At 37.3% G+C, this 21,479-nt stretch overlaps 1 protein-coding gene across 2 annotated transcripts; it reads right to left on the bottom strand.

Moving 5' to 3' along the window:
• Positions 1-1,288: 1,288 nt before the first annotated feature.
• LOC129726940 (G1/S-specific cyclin-E) lies at positions 1,289-20,392 on the bottom strand. Of its 2 annotated transcripts, XM_055684233.1 has the most exons (8): positions 20,116-20,392; positions 19,136-19,372; positions 7,110-7,203; positions 4,354-4,912; positions 3,836-4,023; positions 3,310-3,731; positions 3,018-3,249; positions 1,289-2,955 (listed from the first exon to the last, which is right to left on the bottom strand). In XM_055684233.1, the coding sequence occupies exons 2-8, from the start codon at positions 19,147-19,149 to the stop codon at positions 2,758-2,760; spliced, it is 1,707 nt and encodes a 568-aa protein (XP_055540208.1). In that variant the 5' UTR covers positions 19,150-19,372; positions 20,116-20,392; the 3' UTR covers positions 1,289-2,757. The 2 variants fall into 2 exon arrangements, with proteins under 2 accessions (XP_055540208.1, XP_055540207.1); XM_055684232.1 differs by lacking the exons at positions 19,136-19,372; positions 20,116-20,392 and adding an exon at positions 16,340-16,484.
• Positions 20,393-21,479: the final 1,087 nt, after the last annotated feature.

Below are 21,479 nucleotides of genomic sequence, written 5' to 3'. Positions count from 1 at the left end.
CACCAGGCGGCGCTAGTATACAGGTGATTTATAACGCAATTCTCTTTGAAACTTTACACGGAATTTTCGATCAATTTCGTTCTTACTTGGACGTCTGTCTGTGGTTAAACCAATTCGTACTGGCATTGAAGGTTTTTTATAAGAAAAGCGGGCGTAATTTGTGACTCGTTCGTGGCGTTGGACGGTCTGAATAAGGTGACAGGCTATCGAGCCTGTTGTTCAAAATTGCCTTGAAAAAAAGGGCAGGTAATTCATTTTTAGATCAGGGAAATCAGGGTATATCTGAAAAACAATCAAGGAAAAAAATCTAACCGAGACGCGATCCTTTTTTGAACGGCTCTTAAGCGCTACGAAGGATTTTTTCAGCATAAAAGAGTAATGTGGGACCTCTACTATTTGGTTTAGTTTAAGATCCGATCAAATACTTTATTAACAGGGATTTCAGAGTAATGTTCATCTACGTTGCACTTTTTGGTACTGAATGCTGAAAATATCAGGGAAATTATTGTTAGATTTTAAGGAATATCAAGGAAAATCAGGGAATTTAATTTTCCATTTCTTTTTTTCAAGTTTTTTCGTCATTCTGGAGGCAACGAAGTTGGACTTACCACCAACTCTACTAAAACAAAGTAGTAGAGAGCGTGAAAGATAATCGAGTCTTGGTACTGAGATTGTAATAGATGAAGATATCTATGAAGTAGTCGATGCATTTTTTGTTCCTCGGTATTTTCGTGACGGTTAACAACGATAGCAGCCATAAATGGGGCCTTTTACGCTTACGTTGCTAGCTGAGGCCCCGCAGAATACATGTCCACACGAAATTTGCGCCCTACAGAACTTCCTCCGGTAGTACTCTACGACTATGACTGTTAGTCGATGAAGGCGATCGACCGTTGAGCACTTGAGAGTTTTTGATAGTAGAATCCTGCAGATAAAACACGAAAAGATACAGTGCATTGGTCACGTGGCACGAATGTCAAAGTAATGACAAGCGAGGATAGTATTCAGCTGAGATCCCGGCCGATGTTGACGACTTCGGGGTAGACCTTGTACTGGTTGGATGAACGCCCGTTGGAGAACGCCCGATCGACGGATTAACCGGATCGATTGAAAAAGACTAGCCCAAAACCGAGTGATGTGGAGACGTATTCTGGATTGACCAGTGGATCATTAACGACTTGTTACCATGAAAGTAAAATCAATAATTCTCACACATCCAATGGGATTGATTCAATAAAACAAAATGGTTCACATTAGTGCTAGTATTTATTAGAAAATCATACGGCATTGCCATTATGGCTATTATTTGTTGATTATTCCACTGCACCTAGAAGGAACAACGTTCCAATAAACCTAACTAAAGTATATTCTACTATTTACACTGAAATTGTAATATATTCTGAACAGAGTGAGTTCTTCAGCTTCGCTTCGGGAGTAATAGTTACACCACTTAAATACCACCCAGAAATGATTTTGAGCTTTCCTTATGACATTCAATGTGGTGAACATAACTAAATTGGAGATATTCATTGGCTATAAAAAAATGCATGCATGATTCGACCGTTTTGTGACTTACTGAAGGTGTTTTTTTATGATGATGTCGACAGACTGGTAACTTAAAGCCTAACGAGGAATATATTAATGGTTACAGAGCTTGGAATCCATGTTAACCGATTAGTGGGAACAGCTTTGCGGTGGTTATTATATGTTATTGGGATCGGATGCTGCTTGAAGGAATTTGCTTGCGAAAGTAAAATTAAAGTTCTGAAAAAAAATATACGGTGAAACACGATGAAAAGAACTAAAAATCCTCCAGCTGGCGGTTTTAAGTAAGTCAAACTCAACAGTGGATCGAGACTTGAATATATTTTTGTAATTGAAATTGCGAAGTGTGCAAAAATTCATGCAAAATCAGTTCTGATGTAATATCGCTATAATATGGCTGAGGGATATATTAATGGTTACACAGCTTGGAATCCATGTTAGTTGATTATTGGGAACAGCTTCAAGGTGATTAGTATATGTTATTTGGATCGGATGCTTTTCGTAAGGAATGGAATTTGTCTGCAATAGTGATCACATTAATTGAGAAAACCAGATGCCTGCTTAGCAATACAAATATTTATACTAACGATATAAATGTGCTGCTGAAAATCAATCTACGTTTTCTTCACGAGTGAATGTTTTTTTTTTTTATTTTCAAGACCTAGTCGGTTGGTAATGCACTTGTTTTTCGTAAACTAAGCTAAGTTAGTTGACACTGACAAATAATTTCAATAAAATCGTCATAGCAAAACTGTAATGAACATTACAATAAAACTGAAAGAATCGTTCTACTGGATTTTTAGTTGAAATGTGAGATAGCCTCCTTCTTACAGCTGATACTATTTTATTAGGACAAAGGACGCCAACAGTGAGTGAATGTTCTTATAATTAGAAACAATTTTTGAAACGGAAATCATCCTACAAACATAGAAGCATTAAATCACAACGGGGTGCTGCAGAAAGTGTTGCTGAGCTTTCCCGAACGCGACGCAACACTTTCAGTGTGACGCGATACGGGTGGGTTTGTCGCGAGATAATTTGGGTGCGATGTATTACGTTACATTCGATTCCGTTGTAATTTCAAGCTTTTGCGAATTGTGGCTCAACTCTACAGAAAATAATATGGTAGGAAAATAATTATCGAATAAATTACAGGCCTAAATGGCTATGAAATCTAGGTGAAAATGTGTAGCTAAGTTAGAATACCTATTATCAAGTCTTGGTGCACACTACATTATTTTCTATTTCGCGCGGATTGTGATTTAGATTTGTTTCAAGAGACTTTCGGCTAGAGGCCGGTGGCGTTAGCAACAATCCCTCTGGATCGAGCAGCTGCGTCCCTGGAGATGCCTCTTGCTGGATAATACAGGCTAGGGCCTCCAACTGTTCGCGGCGCAAAGCGGCACGATCCTATCAAAATAAAGAACATTGTGTTAGAGTGAAATTAAAACGCTCACAACAATCGCACTTACAAACATATCCAATGATGTCGTATGGGTTTGAATTATGTGTGAACTATCCGTTACAAGATTCGGACAGACGTGCGCCAAGCCGTAACTACCTTTAACTTGCTCGTTTGACTCGAGAAGAGCCAGTGGCGATACTTCATTCTCATCGCAAATTACCAAGAAGAAAGGCTCCATCCACTTGGCACACGGCGCAATCACATCCCAGTCTAAACCAGACACGCTAACAGCCGTTTTTCTGCGGATGAAGTAAAGTGTAAGATTATTCAGGAAAGTTTCATTTCAAATCGTTACTAACCTATCAAAAGTGTGGCTCATTGCAGCCGCAGCAATCACAGAGTAGGGAAAGTTCGCCAGACCCACGTCCAGCGAACAAAGATCTATAAGTTGGGCAGTCTGCGCAAACTCCATACCGGAGAATTGCGGATATACAAAAGAGTCGTCAGGTTTCTTTTCAGTTTGATGTTTAGCAACAGAATGTTGCTGCTTCCGGCAGCTTCCACTCTTACTCTCGGAGTAAACAGGCAGCCTTTCCGATTGCCGGTTGGTGACGTGAATTTGCATATATAGCCCCAGCCACCCCATAATAGTGACAGGGTTGATGCTCCACTGAAGTTCATGCAGTAGCAGCAATTCTTCTCGGAGGATATCCTCCTCGGAGCAGGCGCCGTCCGTGACGTATGCAAATTCTCCTATTTTTGGAGGATAGATTTCCTCAACCTGCGAAGCATGGGCATTCAATTAACTTTTAGGTAACAGAATTATCTTGGGCTAACAATAAAAGTGAAGGTGGAATTATCGCAATAACATGCAGCATAGCTTACCTTGGCAGCAACGAATAGTGCGCTAATACCAAGAAGTTGTAGGTGGGTTTTTTTTTGTCCCTTTTTGCGACTGAGATAACGATCAATATAGTTTAAAGCCAAATAGTACGTTTCTCGGTGTAGTTTGTACACTTCACACACTTCGATCAGCCAGTCCAACAGAATAGCTCGCATCCTAGGTTGCAGGCCTGCAAAGTAGGGTGCAAACAAAAAGGAAAAATAAGCTTTGAACCTTAAGCGAAGGATCCATTGGAGGGAGGGTTTTTAAACGAAACTTTGATCCATTTAATTCTATGACGAAAAAGGTGAAAAATATGACAAAGTAATAAAAGCAGGCAGGATGTGCTTCGTCTTTTCTCATGGTATACAAATCATAATGGTCTCTCAGAGGCAGGTATTGGTGAAGATTTATATTCTATAAGTTTTTTCTTTTCATTCTTAGCGACCATCTATCATTACCGACAGCATAACGAACAAAGAAAGGTGATGATGAGAGTCCATAAAAACGGTTCTCTTACCTGGATGTTGATCGAACATATTCGGTTCTCGTTCCAGAGACGCCTTCTCATCTTTTCGACACATGAGCTGCCACACGGTACGATTTTCAGCCCACGAAAGTGGTGGCAGTGGACAGGTCCGCAGTTCTGACGACGGGGTCACGCAGCAGTATAATTTTGAATATTTACTAGAGCTATTGTCACAATTACTACTATTATTACTATGTTGCTGATTATTATGTGAGGAGGATTTTCTATTGCCGTGTGGCGTTGTGTCACCCTTAGTGTTCCAACTACTGCGGGATCCATCACAAGTAGGACTTAGAATATTACTATTTACAGAGGAAGGACTGACCAGCGGGAAAATGTCAATCTCGGCCGTCGTCGAGTAACAATCGGACGAACTCTGAGTATCTGAGATGTACTCGCCGCTGCTGGGAATGATACTGGCGACACTATTGCTGGAAGCGGCCGTACTGACCACGCTGGGCACTGACATGACCGGGGCAGACGCGGCCGCAAGTGGTGACTGTCTATCGGCGGGGGCATTGCGTTTGGCGGAGCTTTCATGTTCTATACTCTGAAAAAGGATACGAAAATATATGTTAGTGCAATAAATAAATAACAACACATATAATATAATATTTAATCAAGTACATAATGAAATGAGTCCCTTTAAGACGGTTCACAGATGTGTGAATATAACGACAACCCATTGTGTTAACCAGACAAAAACAAACTTCCATTTTTGTCAATTGCCTCAAGATTATAATATTCAATATGCTAACTGAGAAAAACATTGGATTTCACAATTGGGACAAACATGCTTGTTGTAAATAAATTGTATAAGGGTTATTTAAATGAAATTTTACTGTAAATATTATAGCGGTTAATTTTTGGCGGGAAAATTTAATGTTGTTCCGCGCACGGCATCGGCTTCCTCTGCCCTATGAGCACAAAGCACACACAGAATAAATTATGTACATTTGAGGCGCTGTTCCCTCAGTTTCGACCCCTTTAAAAAAGTAACGTCATTCCGATGCATTGACAAGGTAACAAGTAACACACACAGATACAGCAAAAAGTGCGAGCCTATTTCCAACGCTTCGGTCCCACTTATCCTTTATCGACTTTTAATGTAGGTAGGGTTTTCCTGTTTGTCTCCCCTAGTTTCTAATTATGTTCATATGGTGTTTTATACGGACAGGGACGTTCCCGAAAAAAAAAATCGCTTAATCAACTTGAGTGTATCGTTATTTGCTGGTTTGAGCTCAATAGAGCATCAGTTGTGTGCTTTAAATAGTTTGCACGAGCGATATAAGACGGAATGTAGAATAACAACTCCAAAAACTGGAATCAAGCGGGAATAATTCAACGACCTCTATTCAAAGCAAATTAATGAAGAGATTCACGAGCGAAAAGAAAAAAAATACATTCATAAGTTTTAACCTGCTTCTTTACTGGACTGAAGAATAAGTTATGCCATTCTGCGAAAAAAAAGTTTTGTTACTAAAATCGTGTGGTGTGAGTTTCGAATTAAAAACGTGATGATTGTGATCATAGATCACACGTTCAAATTCTTTTCTAGCACCAATTACTCAGTGATCAGTGAAAAAGATACGAAGTATGATGATGAGAAATACTCGCAAAGAATTAAATGTAGGGATGCCTCTAATTTGAGAACCGATTTTGTTTTCTTATTAAAGAATGAATAAATGACAACGATAAGAACAACTTCTGTTAAACTCCAAATAGATCTCGTGCAGTTTCGCTCGACTATCGTCAGAATTGAGCATTCACAAGCCAAGATCAAATTATTATTGATCCAAAAACTGGTTTTACTTCCTTTCCCTCGGGCTCTTAGCACTCTCGATTGGTTTATTTTGGTTCCTCATTCGTTTCCAACTTTAAAGGTTTAAAATTTAAATTTCTTTCTCAGGAGTACCACCCGGTCTTCACATGAGTTGGCAGGCGTCCTATATACCTATAGACAGAGTGGAAGTTGATTTTTAACGGAGCAAGAACAGTAAGAAAAGCAACGAATATACTGTACTGACTGAAGCAAAAAAATCCAATCCAGAAATCTGGAAGGAAAGTCAGTCAGATTTCTTTCCCTATGGCGGAGGAACGCCGATAAAGAGCGCCAACAATCTGCTAGGCACATAAGCGTAGCGCACTGCTAGACCCATTCATGCAAAGACCCTCTCAGCTCACAGGAATGCTCAGATCAATACCAATGAAGCATGAGAACGGCAAACACTTGTTGACAATGTTATGCCTCAGCATAGTTGTAACTAGTTTTGTTGCTCTGTTTGCACAAGCCAAGCTGCTGAATGGGCTCTTTGTGTGTGTATTTGCAGTCAAGAGGACGTTTCGTCCTAGACAACCTTCGTGCGCTTATCAGTAAATTAAAGAACAAATATTAGAAGGGTCATGAGAACTGTATCTATTTTGCTAACCAACCCACTAATGCAATTAAAACTAATTTCCTAGTCATCTTTCATTTCGCCTTAGAAAACTACGATGCAACGCCGTTGAATTATGCATTTATTCAGCACCAGAAAAGTAGCAACAGCACTCTCGAACGCCATTCGCCATTTAAATAACGGAAACATCTGCCAACCAATTTCTTAACGTATGTTTCCTTTTGCGGTAGTCCTTCTGCGCAAGGACACGGCTGGCACGGTTTCAAAGTAGTTGTGTAACGATTTTTACACTTCTCATACTATGGAAGTCCTATACGAAGTTTAGATACACTTGAATTCAAAACGACTCACCGCACTTTCTGAGCTACGCTTTCGCTTCCGACCTTTCCTAGTTCTGGGTAGCTTTACCACATCTGACGTTGACGATCTGCTGGCATCCTCGGAACTATTGAGAGAAGAAAAAAGAAACACGTGTTATAAGAAATTGTAGAACTGGGAAGTTATAGAAACACTAGAGGAGAAATAACCGTGGAAATCTATTCATTCGTAGCGATCACATGTAATGCAGAATCGTAAAATCAAAAACATTATGTCGAGACATTACTTTGTGAAAAAAAAGGAATTTGAATCTTACACGAACTCAAAACAAGGATTGCAACATGTATGACTTGGAAATATAACCGTATAAATTTCTAGAAATAATTCATGAGTAGTGAAAATATATATTTGAGCCTACATCTGACCCCAATATAATGATATGACCGTACCGTAATACGGGGCGAATATAAGAAGTCTCTGATATATCTTACATTGTACAAAAAATGCTGTAAAATCTAGAAAGAATATAAAAGCTTCAACACTCTGGTCTAACCTTCCTCTACCAAGCGTGTAAACACCATTTTGATACCATAAATACTTCATCCTTTCATTGAAAAAATTATATTGCATTCGCCCACAACGGGGGAATAGTTGTCGCGACTCTTTCAAATTTGCGTGCCTTTTTCATACTTGACCGAAACTAACCGAGTTTTGCCCACTTGCTCTTCAGAGAGTTCTGCAATTGTGAGATTTTAGTCGAGTTAGAAGAAGATTTGTCTAATATAGACCAAACGATCTGAACCATCAAAGTGATTAACAAATACATAACAAATACCAGAATTCAATTTTTTGAAAAACAAGATCGGATTTGCAGTATTTCAAAAAGAAGGGTACAATATCACTAAAAGCGAGGAGTCAAATTGAGGCAGACTATCATTCATGGGTTAAGTCTCTAAAAAGTTATCTTCACTAAAATTTACAGGAATTTCCTTTTTTTCTAGTTTGACAACTAAGACAAAACTTGTGCTTACCAGTGTTATTCGACCATCCCAGGGATCTTCGAAAGGCCCCATAAAAAATTGACAGTGAACCTCAAGCCAAAAGCTGGACAAAAACCGCTGATAACGCGGCAAAAAAAAAACGAGAGTTAGCGTTCATTTCAAGCGGATCCTCAACATTTCGACGTGGGACTTGATTGAAAAATCTAGTAGTGGTAAATCATGATGCGGTAGTCTAGTTCAGGTTTCGAATTTATCTATGGTTTGTTTCATTACTACAGTCATGTTTAAAGTCAAGTTTAAACAACAAATGAAGTATCATAAAGAAAAACTGCTTTCCCTTACTAACACGCAGAGAATTCATCCCCAGGATACCTATAACTCGGTGACGGAATCGTGAAAGGAATCGCAAACACGATCCGGAGGATTTTCACTCACGATTCATTTCAAGAATCCTAGAGCCATATACAGGGCATTCCTGAGGATTCTTTTTCAGGAATCCTTTTCAAGGACGCTCAGGAATCCTAGAGAATCTTTGCGAATCGTATGTGTCTCTCCGGGTTGTACGCCAAAGTCGTTTAAAATCTGTCCACGTGGTATGTAGATGGCCCCTAACATAGTCCCTCTTTGGAACGGAAAGATTCGGAATTGAGCCAACCATTTATACCAATTCAGAGTCTTCCTATACCTGGTCTGTGCTGGTACTGGACTGGAATTCTCTCGGGTTTTGCTATCTTTATCGATTCACGTCGAGAATTACGCAGCAAATCAATCAGACATAAAAATTGTCAAGTTTTTAGCTAATAGCTTGGGTTCTGGATGCGATTCTGATGGTAGCTGAAGAATATGATTTAATATTTCGTAGCCGCTTGACCAAGGGACAGATGGACTGAGAATGTAGGGAAGGGAACATATTTTAAGCAGCTTTAGGTGCTGCCTGTGTATTGAGTCGAAATACTCTAAATCTGTATGGTGAAATACTAACAAAAGAATGACAGTTTGTTTTTTTTTTTAGAGGGGGATTTGTTAGTAGCTTAAGTATTTATGATAAATATTAGTAAATAATGAGTATGTGTGTCTAATCACAAATGGTGACTTCTCAACACTGTTAGTGATTTGTAATTTTAATTGTTAGGATTTGTTTGCTTTCGCAATTAGGACTTATCATTCGTAGGGATTTAAACTTACTCGTCAAGAAAGGAAAGTAAACTTACAACTAACTTAAATGCTAACTTATTGGCTATAAAGAGAGCTTATCGTAGCAATTGAGGATTGCAACGATTTTTGTCGAAAATTGTTAATGATTTTATTTGACATAGCTTTTAATGGTTCAACACCAGTAAAGCAGGTATTAGACGACGCAAATATTTGCTATTTTTGGTACGATTTTTATTTGCACAAAATAAAATCTGTATTGAAAAATAGCAAATATTTGCTTCGTCTAATACCTGCTTAAGTCTATGTAATTCGAGTGTACCAAACCAAGGAGGACGCTTCAAAATCATTTCCAGAATTTTATTCTGAATCTTTTGGAGCGTTTTCTTTCTTGTTGAACAGCAACTTGACCAGATCGGTACAGCATAAAGCATTGCTGGTCTAAAAATTTGTTTGTAAATCAAAAGTTTGTTCTTTAAACAAAGTTTAGAATTTCTGTTAATGAGAGGATATAAACATCTCGTATATTTGATGCACTTGGCTTGTATACTCTCAATGTGCTCTTTGAAAATAAGTTTTTTATCGTAAATTAGTCCCAAGTACTTAACCTTGTCAGACCAACTTAAAATAACCCCATTCATCTTGACAACGTGATTATTGTTTGGCTTGAGGAAAGAAGCCCTAGGCTAATGAGGAAAAATTATCATTTGAGTTTTAGAAGCATTGGGAGAGATTTTCCACTTTTGCAAGTAGGAAGAAAAAATATCTAAACTCTTCTGCAATCGACTGCATATGACACGAAGGCTTTTTCCTTTTACGGAAATGCTTGTGTCATCGCAGAACAATGACTTTGTGCATCCTGGAGGCAAATCAGGAAGATCTGAAGTGAATATGTTACACAGGACTGGGCCCAAGACAGAACCTTGAGGCACACCTGCTCTGACAGGAAATCTATCAGATTTTGAATTCTGATAGACAACCTGCAGCGTTCGATCAGTAAGATAATTTTTCAAAATTTTGATTAGGAAAATTGGAAAATTAAAAGTTTGCAATTTCGCAATCAAACCTTTATGCCAAACACTGTCGAATGCTTTTTCTATGTCTAAAAGAGCAGCTCCAGTGGAATAACCTTCAGATTTGTTAGCTCGTATCATATTAGTAACTCTGAGCAATTGATGAGTTGTGGAGTGCCCATGGCGAAATCCAAACTGTTCATTTGCAAAAATTAAATTTTCGTTGATGTGTGACATCATTCGGTTAAGAATAATTCTCTCAAACAGTTTACTTATTGAAGAAAGCAAACGGATTGGTCGGTAACTTGAAACTTCAGCTGGATTCTTATCCGGCTTTAAAATTGGAGTAATTTTTGCATTTTTCCATAGTTTGGGAAAATATGCAATTTTGAAGCAGCAATTGAAAATTTTCACTAAAAATTCCATTGTGCTCTCAGGGAGATATTTGATTAGTATATTTGAAATTTTTAATAATTGATTCAATCTCATTCAAGTTAGTTTCAATTATTTCTGCAGGTAAAACATTCTGGGAAGAAATTAAATCAAATTGACGTGTGTCTTCATTTTAATTGAACTCACAAAATTCAAATTTGAGTTATGAACACTCTCAAACTGCTGAGCAAGTCTTTGAGCCTTTTGTTCATTGGATACAAGAAAACGTTCACCATCTTTAAAAACTGGAATAGGCTTTGAAGGTTTCTTAAGAAACTTCGACAGCTTCCAAAAGGGTTTTGAATATGGTTTCAATTTTTCAACTTTAGTCTCAAAATTTTGATTTCTCAGAAGAGTAAATCTATGTTTAATCTCTTTCTGTAAATCTTTATAAATAGTTTTAAAAACAGGGTCACGAGAACGTTGATATTGACGTCTGCGGACATTTTTCAAACGAATTAGAAGTTGAAGATTTTCGTCAATTATTGGTGAATCAAATTTCACTTGAGCCTTTGGAACAGAATAATTCCTGGCATCAACAATTGCACATTTTAATGCTTCCAAAGCGGAATCAATATTCACTTCGTTTTGCAAATCAAGCTCATTATTGAAATTTCTCTCAATATGAGTTTTGTATCTTTCCCAATTAGCCTTGTTTTAATTAAAAACAGAGCTCATAGGGTTTAAAACTGATTTATGTGATAAAGAAAAAGTTATTGGAAGATGGTCAGAATCAAAGTCAGCATGTGTGATCAAATCACTACATACATGACTTTGATCTGTTAGCACCAAATCAATTGTTGAAGGGTTTCTTACAGAAGAAAAGCATGTAGGACTATTTGGAGACAAAATAGAATAGTATCCTGAAGAACAATCATTGAATAAAATTTTGCCATTGGAATTACTTTAAGAATTATTCCATGATTGATGTTTAGCGTTAAAATCGCCGATTATAAAAAATTTCGAACGATTTCTGGTGAGTTTTTGTAAATCACCTTTAAAAAAAATTTTGTGCTCGCGTGTGCATTGAAATGGTAAATATGCTGCGGCAATAAATAAAATCCCAAGTTCAGTTTGAACTTCAATTCCCAAAGTTTCAATAACTTTCGTCTCAAGATGGGGAAGAGCACGATGTTTGATTCGGCGATGAATAACAATTGCAACTCCACCGCCGGAACCCTGAATCCTATCATATCTATGAACCACGAAATTGGGATCATATTTTAATTTCATGTTAGGTTTCAAAAATGTTTCAGTAATAATTGCAATATGCACATTATTTACTGTTAAAAAATTAAAAAGCTCATTCTCATTGGCCTTCAATGAGCGAGCATTCCAATTTAAAATTTTGATCGGTTTATTTAAAATCATTGCTAAATTTTAAATTAGAAACAATTTTAATTGTAAAATTTGTACCTATTTGAATGGCTTCAAACATTGATTTTGCCTGCAACATGGCGTTCATGAGATCGAACATTGCCTGTTGCAGAAAAGAAAGTTTACCTGCCGTAATAGGCCCAGGCAGTTGACATTAGAAAAAATGTTTTCGGTAGTAATATCAGCTGGGGTAATAGGTGTACAATAATTTTCTAGCGTGTTTTGCTTACCCATATTAGCGGTCATTTTCGAATTACCAACATTATGCGGTAGAATATTCGAACTACCTGTAACCTGTGCATATGTTAAACGAGTATGCAAAGGAGTTGAGAAAGTGGGTGGTTTTGGTACGCTTGGAGAATTTTGTTTACCTTGCCTTGCCTTAACAATTGCTAAACGGGCTGGGCATTGATAAAAATTCGACATATGGTTGCCGTTACAATTCGCACAGCGGAAATTTTTACTCTCTTTCACAGGACATGTGTCCTTTTTGTGAGAAGAGTCTCCACAAATGAGGCATTTTTGGTCCATGTTACAAAACTTTGAACCATGGCCATAACGTTGGCAAACACGGCATTGGGTGATATGCTTTTCACCTCCGCCAAACTTTCGATATAATTCCCATTTTTCACGCACGTTATAGTAATTTGAGTAATTTTGATCTCATCAACGGTTTGATCGTTGGTGAGACCTTTCAATAAGACCTTGAACGGCTTGGCGCTCTTCGTATCATATGTAAAAAAATTATACATCTTTTCAGTTAAATACTGAATAAGACGATTCCAATCTTTCAATGTTTGGGCCACTAAACGGCATTCGCCTCTTCGGCCAATTTGATAAGTAACTTTGACGTCGAAGAGAAACGTAGAAAGTTCTCTTTTAAAAATATTAAATTCAGAAGCAATAGTTACCACAATAGATGGAACTTTCTCCTTTTTTACAGAAATTTCACTTTGAAGAGTTTTACTTTCGAACATTTTAATTTCGCCGGCTTCTTGCTCAGGCAGAATATCATATAAATTTTCACTGCATAAGCTAGTTTCAGAAAGAGATGCCTCTCTCTTTTACCTCCCCGTAGCGATGCGTGGTTTCTTTTTTCGTCCTGCCATTTCAGGTGATACGAAAAAAGTTCAAAAATAATATCAAATTGCATGTATTGAGAAAGTAAGAAATAGGTAGTCTTGAGAAAGACTGATGTAAGTTAACTTCCAGGTAATCTTTAAAAGACACACTGACAAAACACAAACTTTGAAGCTATAGGCAGTCAAAGACCAGTCCACAAGCAACCGAAAACACGTCTGACCTGTAGGACAGTTCAAGACGCACTGAATGACGGTTTGTTCTTTATCTTTATCTCTGTCAGCACTTGTTTTCAGATTCTAAAACCGTTTTAGCAAATTTCAACAATAATCAATTAAAGATCCCCATCGAGGCTCACTATTCCAATCACCCCGAACCTATTTTATGCAGTTATTTCTGTTTTACAGAGGATTTTCTTCGGCACTCGAATAGCGCTTGAATAACTGCAATTTTGGTTGACTTTTTCGTTTGATGTTTTTTCAAAGATTTTTCTTTGTTGAACGGTATTTTACGTATTCGTAAGACAGCTAGTGAATCAGAATTTTTGTTCTCATCATTGAAATTGTCGATATTGATCAAAATTCAAGAGCTGGGGGCCCGTTTTTTTCGAGTGGTTGAAACAGACGTCACTGCTTGCTGTTCCTTGCCATACAAAACATGTTTCAGGCATCAGGGGTGAAAATGGTGAAAAAATGGTGAAAGAGGTGAAAATGAAGGCCGTACAACGCTTTTGTTCCGGCATCATAAGAATGCTTCATCGGAAGGACGGTAACGGACCTTTCTCAAATGTTCAAGTTTTTCCACTGGAGCTGCTCTTTTAGACATAGAAAAAGCATTCGACAGTGTTTGGCATAAAGGTTTGATTGCGAAATTGCAAACTTTTAATTTTCCAATTTTCCTAATCAAAATTTTAAAAAATTATCTTACTGATCGAACTCTGCAGGTTGTCTATCAGAACTCAAAATCTGATAGATTTCCTGTCAGAGCAGGTGTACCTCAAGGTTCAGTCTTGGGTCCAGTCCTGTACAACATATTCACTTCAGATCTTCCTGATTTGCCTCCAGGATGCACAAAGTCATTGTTCTGCGATGACACAAGCATTTCCGTAAAAGGAAAAAGTCTTCGTGTCATATGCAGTCGATTGCAGAAAAGTTTAGATATTTTTTCTTCCTACTTGCAAAAGTGGAAAATCTCTCCCAATGCTTCTAAAACTCAAATGATAATTTTTCCGCATAAGCCTAGGGCTTCTTTCCTCAAGCCAAACAATAATCACGTTGTCAAGATGAATGGGGTTATTTTAAGTTGGTCCGACAAGGTTAAGTACTTGGGACTAATTTATGATAAAAAACTTATTTTCAAAGAGCACATTGAGAGTATACAAGCCAAGTGCATCAAATATACGAGATGTTTATATCCTCTCATTAACAGAAATTCTAAACTTTGTTTAAAGAACAAACTTTTGATTTACAAACAAATTTTTAGACCAGCAATGCTTTATGCTGTACCGATCTGGTCAAGTTGCTGTTCAACAAGGAAGAAAACGCTTCAAAGGATTCAGAATAAAATTCTGAAAATGATTTTGAAGCGTCCTCCTTGGTTTGGTACACTCGAATTACATAGACTTACTGGTGTTGAACCATTAGAAGCTATGTCAAATAAAATTATTAACAATTTTCGACAAAAATCGTTGCAATCCTCAATTGCTACGATAAGCTCTCTTTATAGCCAATAAGTTAGCAATTAAGTTAGTTGTAAGTTTACTTCCCCTTTTCTGACAAGTAGGTTTAAATCCCTACGAATGATAAGTCCTAATTGCGAAAGCAAACAAATCCTAACAATTAAAATTACAAATTTCTAACAGTGTTGAGAAGTCACCATTTGTGATTGGACACACATACTCATTATTTACTAATATTTATCATAAATACTTAAGCTACTAACAAATCCCCCCTTTAAAAAAAAAATAAAAAAAAAAATGTTCAAGTTTTTTAGTTCAGAATAAATGTATCCTCATGAGGAATAAATCAGTTTTTCTTTAAGCTCATCCACTTTTTTGACAGCAGTAAAAAAAATCCAAATTTTGAGCCCGTTATTTGACTTAAATTTTTGTATTGTTTCTCATGTGGTTTTAGAAAACTGTTTATCGATTTTAATTTAGTTTTTTTTAACACTCATATCTTTGTTGTAATCTTTTACTATTAAATAAATTGGTTTTGGGCATTTTTACAAAACAATTCTTATGATTCGTTCAATGTTGTGATTTATTGTCAAATTTGCTTTCCCTTTCGATAGTATTGTCCTAATTTTTTAATATAGTATTGTTCTGGTCAGAACGCTTACATAATTTTACATAATAAATGACTGAGCAAAACATAACAAAATATTCGAGTTTCCTTGTGATAAACTCCAGAAATTTTCACATAAGTTCTTCGCGGTATCACTCTGCGGTATCTGCTTACAATTGAGCGCCTCTTATATCAGTTTTCTAAATCTAGAAGAGTAATGTTTTCTAACCCCACAGAGTTTGCTGTAGGCCACATAGAAAATATATGGAATCTTGACCATCAAAAATATCAAATGTAAACAATTCGGACCTGCTGTCGAAGGCGGCTTTTCGTAAGCAAGCAACTGATCTACTGGGTTCCTAGGTTAGCTGAAAAAGTGAATTTGTATTGTAGATATAACAACGCAGAGCTAACATTGCTCAGTCTCCTTACAGAATCAATTTGAAGTAAGGATTATTTTGCGTTCAACGCTGATTGAAATTGTTGTTGAATTCTTAGTTCTATTTGAACTATTACTACATTAGTTTAGAATTATCTGTTAAAAACCTTGGTTGGCCTCAACATTCGATGTTAGTTGAAAAAAAAAACACACCTCAATCACTTATTTAGATAACTTCATAAATTTTGCGCATGTAAAGAAAAAAAATTTTGCTGATCAAAGCGTTATTCATTGACTGCTTCGCAATGATCTTTCGTCACAAAATCTTTTATACACAACTCACTAAATTATAACAAATCAACGAACTCATTTTTCCAATTCGGCAAAACCTCTACATGAAAACGAACAGGTAACTTGCGAAAACGAAAAAACACTGTACTGCACTATTGTCACATTTTAAACTTATGTGACAATTTTATTCTGTACAATCTTGAAAATCGATTTTTTCACTTAATAATTAGGTTCACAGTTTGAATTAACGAACCTGTAAGCCTCCAGAAGACACATTTCACATCAAAATCTCAGCAACCGTAAACTTAGAACCAACTCCTCTGCGCAGTGCAATCAAATGAAATGAAATGAAGCATAGCACCTCTTCATCGGAGAAACTCCCGCCATTCGAACAAGCGGATCATGATCTTGCGTGGCGTATTTTCCGCCCGATTCAACTTGCACAGAGAGAGAGATTTTGCGGCGCGAAATGTACGCGCGCTTTTCTTCACTCACCCGATTTTATACCTACGTAGTTTTCGTGTCTACCATCTTTTTCGAATGCCGGTGCCTGGGCTTTCCGACACTGTCTCTGTGGGAGAAATATTTTCTGATAGTAAAACACTTTACGCTTCTTTGTTTTCATTCATTGTCGCCGCAAATCGCGCATTTACTCGCGGTTGCTCTCCGAGCACTCTCTGTTTTTATAGCGTTTTACTTCGATTCTCTCATTCGTAGTCGGGGGCAAGATTTAAATGCCCGTTGTCATTATTTTTGTTTTCCTGCTGGATGACGTATGACTACGTGGATATGTGGGAAACGACCTGCACGACTCGTCCAGAAGGTAACAAATTTGCGCGCTGAATACCTGTTCCAATTAATTACCAGTAACGTAAGTATATGCATTCCAGAAAAATCTGAGTTACATAGTATACACTTTGAGTAATAAAACAGTGAGTGCCCAATCGTGGGTAGTAATTTATGCAATCAAGTGTGATTTCATCTAGGCATTTAAATTCACTATACCTATCGTTGTATTTCATTTCATATCTTCTATCTACACAATGTTACCTAACATGCCTGCAGTGCTGCGCAACCAAAAGCGAACTTACAGCAGCAGCAGCAGTAAAACACAAAATTTCTGATGGCAAATCGAGCGCCAATGTCTACAATAAAAGGAGGGAAATGAAAGGTAATTTTGGCGCGCTGTCAAGCAATAGCAGAGCTTACGAATATGTGCTAGTATAGACGTTCGAAAAATGAGGTGGCACATTCGGGGTGACACAGAAAAACAAAAAAATAAAATTGCAAAAGAGGTCAATTGTTATTAGCGAAAATATTAGCTCCTCATCATAGAACAGCTTCTTCGAAAAATGGGAGATGAATCAGGAATTTGCATTGATGCTGGAGCCATACAAAATTGTGACCCGACAAATTATGCAACAACTTATTTTCTAAACATGCAGGAGAAATGTAACAGCAATGAATCGACAATATTACTCTGTATTTTTTCATGTGGAAAAAATAAGACTTTTAAAAGGGTTGGAATTCTGGCAATTTTATGCTTTTGGGTCATGTTGATTATTACATACTGCGTTTAGTGCAAAAAATTGACAAAAATGTAAATTTTCCCTTGTCTAGATTATTCACTAGAGACCAGAACAATTATCTATTGAATGATTCATGCCAGAGTGTTTGCTGTATACTGTATTCAGTATCATCACTCGTTTTAATTCTTCGAGGCGAGTCCTTATAACTTTCTTTCCTCTGACCGATACAGTAGCTGTAGAAATGTCTTGATTTGTCAAGAAAATGACATTGTAAAATTCACTGTGAGGAAAGAGTACATGGGAAATTTACAAATAAACCCATATCGCAGTCACTTGACACCTAATCTTACTTAGATCGCACCCATGATTACCCGCTTTGCAAAGCAACCTCTGTAACATTGTGGTTACAAAATTCATAAGTTCAATTGAGGCAAACGAAAAACTTCTAGCCCATTTTCATTAGTAGTCCTTACCTCAACTGGACGAAAAGTTTCAATTGCCATGGACTTGCCAACAAACTTAAGCACACGAACAGTTACTACTGAAGGGAATCCAGCATTGATTTTAAATGAAAACGTTTGAATAAAATTTGTTGAAATACAGTAGCAATTTTATGCCTTTTGTTTCCATTTTAAATATCTCTTGAAAACGAAATAACACTCAGACCAGTGGTGTAGCGTGACCGGGTGACACTCGGGGCCGAAAATTTGGGTGTCACCCCTTACCCCCTGGGTGTCACCGGGCCCATCTGGTTGCAGTGAAATCATCTTGTTATCAAAAATTGTTAGAGTTGGCACGTTCGTTTTCAGTTGCTCTGGATCTACCCATTTTTGAAAAATTGGTTGAGGTTATACTCTTAGGAGTAAATTTATATAATTTTCGAGAGTTTCATCACCCCGACCTCCACCTAATTGATAATTAATCTCACGGATGTCACTTTTTTGACACATATGAAAATTTTCCTAACGGGGGTCACCTCTTAGAGGGTGACACCCGGGGCGGACCGCCCCCCCCCGCGCTACGCCAGTGACTTAGACTTATGCTAGCTGCAAACAATTCTTAGGACAAGAAACAGTTTTGAATTTGACATTTAAAGGTCTAAAAAGGACTAATCGTTTGCTATAATGATTGAGAAAAAAATTAACTAACTTTAAAGAATAAAACATTTTTATCTATTTGCATGAACAGTCACCAGAATAGGAAATGTCGAGTCAACAGTAAAACTTGAATGCAGTATCTGAAAGTTTTCACTAAACAAGGAGTGAGATTCAACGTAATGATGGGACTTGAGTTTGAAGAAAAACAGCCGGACCTATAGACTTTTAGTCATGGGAAATCTAGCCAATATCAGATTTCCAACTGACAGCCCTTAACCAACAGTAACATCTTGGTAACTTGGTAAAAGATAGATTTTCATCCGAAGGTCCTTTGAAGCGCGAAGGACCATATCAAAGGACAAACTGGAAAAAAGGGAATGAACACAGGTAGAAAAAGTTAAGACTCACAAACTTGTAACTTACCTACGCAGATCCATGGTCGGCACTCGGCACTGAGGATGGTCCCCCGAGGGAAACCGAAACGAGCCAGTTCCGGTTACGGTATGATTAAGCCAGACGAGATCGCTATCTCGTTACCGTGATTGCACTCACTGCTCAGCTGAACTGGGTGAATGTTTAGACATTCGACATCGGTGAAATGCTCAAGTTATTTTCTTCGGGAATTCGATTTTGGTTATAACACACACTCGCACAAAAATCCTGTTGAATAGCAGGAGAATGGAAGAACTGAAAATTAAATGGCTGCAACGTTGCTCTGGGGGAAAAGAACTTTTGACTGGTTGTTCCACCATGTAGGCATCTATTTCTGATTCAAGTTTAGGCGCTATTGCGTGAAGCAATTTTTCTACTAATACAAAAGTTACAAACCGGCGTAATTCGACACTGATTAGTTCTGATTTAGGTATTCAATGAAAAGCTCCGCAAACGAAGCGACACGTTCAGACTTCTGACACAAAATGAGTTTTATCGCCCCTCGCTGTACTTGCTGTTTCTACTCATTATGGAAACGTTCACGCAACTCGAGTGTGAAAAAGCAGAAGACATTCAAGAAACCTATGTCACTTTGGGCGCGAACATTTTTGTGCAAAATATAGAATTTCTACCTTCCAGAATGAAAATATTTTATCAAATGGAAAACTACACTTATCCCAAAGCCAAAAATACGTTTTTATAGGTACGCTGACTATGTTTTGAAACTTTTTACAAACTCTGCATTCTTTTCTCTCTAAATTCGCAATTGAACAACAATGAGAACTTTCCCGCACTTTTTAATTCACTTTTTATCAATAACCAGATAAAAAAATAAGAATTTTACACTTCATATTAAGCACAACGGGGATGGGCAAACTCAATTTTCATTCGTGAATTTGAAGTTTTCTATGAGTCGGTTTTATTTCGTTGTTGGCTCCGCTTTTCACAGAGTGCCCCCATTAAACCTTTACCTTTTTCTCCGACAAAACACACTATCGCGACTAATCACAATATTCACTTCAATATTCCTATTTCTGTTGTATTAAACTTCCTTTTAAACCAAAAACTTCTGCACGCAATATACCTACATCAGCAATCGTATTATACTGAAACTCTCCAGAGGGAACCAATGCCGTAGTACGACCCGTTCTAAAGACAAAACACAAACGAGCCAATCTACAGCATAATATGCTCTGCTCTGTTGTGCTGGAACCTCTGAGATCACTGTTTAGGCGCGAGAGCACAAAAACGCCGGCAAGAACTTGAATGTTGTCAGCTGCTTGCGTACTACTTTGCCGACTTTTCCTGTTTCTTTCTTTCCATTGTAACTGTAGCATAGATGCGATGGAAATAAAATATGTAGAGTAGGAATAATGTAGCAGAGAGAGAGACGACTAGATGCTTTGCAATGTTATTTTTTGTGACTTTTCCGAAATCATATACACGCTCATTTTTTGTTAACCTAAACAGAAGTAGATACTACTCATTTTTGTTAAAAGGCGTTGTATACAAATTAAGTAATACATGAAGGGGCAGAGAGGCGTTGAGTCTGCGTTACTAAATGTTACGTAGGGGGAGGAGGTATTTGAGATAGTTAAGCAGGTATTAGACGACGCAAATATTTGCTATTTTTGGTACGATTTTTATTTGCACAAAATAAAATCTATATTGAAAAATAGCAAATATTTGCTTCGTCTGATACCCGCTTTACGGAACTGTGATGTTTGCTTGAAATTCAAATTTCAAATTACAGTTGGTACATGGACAAATTATCATTGTAGCAATTTCGAGCAGATGTCGAACAGTTTTAATTTATGATTTAAAAATCGAAGGACAATGGTAGAAATTTTTTGAAAATCGCGTTTTGTTTAGCAAATTCACAGCTTTTAGATGATACAAAAAACTGATATAGCTTAACAACCCAATTTGAATACTTTACTAGAGTAATTGTATATTAGAGAAATCCCAAGAAACAATTTGGAAGCTGTTATGAGAGCAAATGTGGAACAAAAGCAGTGTTGAGGCAATCGATGCTGATAAACAACACGTTGAACTATTTGTTGAACAAATGTTGCAGCATTCTTTGTTCATGTACTTATTCAACAGTGGAACTCTAGCTTAACAGAAGTTGTTCAAACTTTGCAAGTGATTACCAGCAGCACTAATAAATATGTGCTGTGTTGAAGCGCTTTAAAGGTCTTCATTTATCAGTGGCGCTCTCGCCCAATAAAAGCTATTTGAACATTTCAAACGGCAACTCCGCAACTATTATTCTGCACGTGTTGTTCAAATGCTGCATACATGCGTTTGAAGTCTTTCAAAGAGCAATTCTTTA

The sequence above is a fragment of the Wyeomyia smithii genome, chromosome 3 (genome assembly GCF_029784165.1).
Source record: "Wyeomyia smithii strain HCP4-BCI-WySm-NY-G18 chromosome 3, ASM2978416v1, whole genome shotgun sequence".
NCBI classification, from domain to species: Eukaryota; Metazoa; Arthropoda; class Insecta; order Diptera; family Culicidae; genus Wyeomyia; species Wyeomyia smithii.
Note: the sequence above shows the minus strand (reverse complement) of the source record. Positions and strands in the feature narration are given on the sequence as shown.

What these genes read in the sequence shown, in the direction of transcription:
- LOC129726940 (XM_055684232.1), bottom strand. Translation starts at nt 16,362, where the DNA reads ATGTGTCTTCTGGAGGCTTACAG. An exon ending in CACTATTCGTTGCTGCCAAG is followed by an intron (nt 3,732 to 3,835) that starts GTAAGCTATGCT and finishes CATGCTTCGCAG; the next exon opens with GTTGAGGAAATCTATCCTCC. An exon ending in CGACATCATTGGATATGTTT is followed by an intron (nt 2,956 to 3,017) that starts GTAAGTGCGATT and finishes TTATTTTGATAG; the next exon opens with GATCGTGCCGCTTTGCGCCG.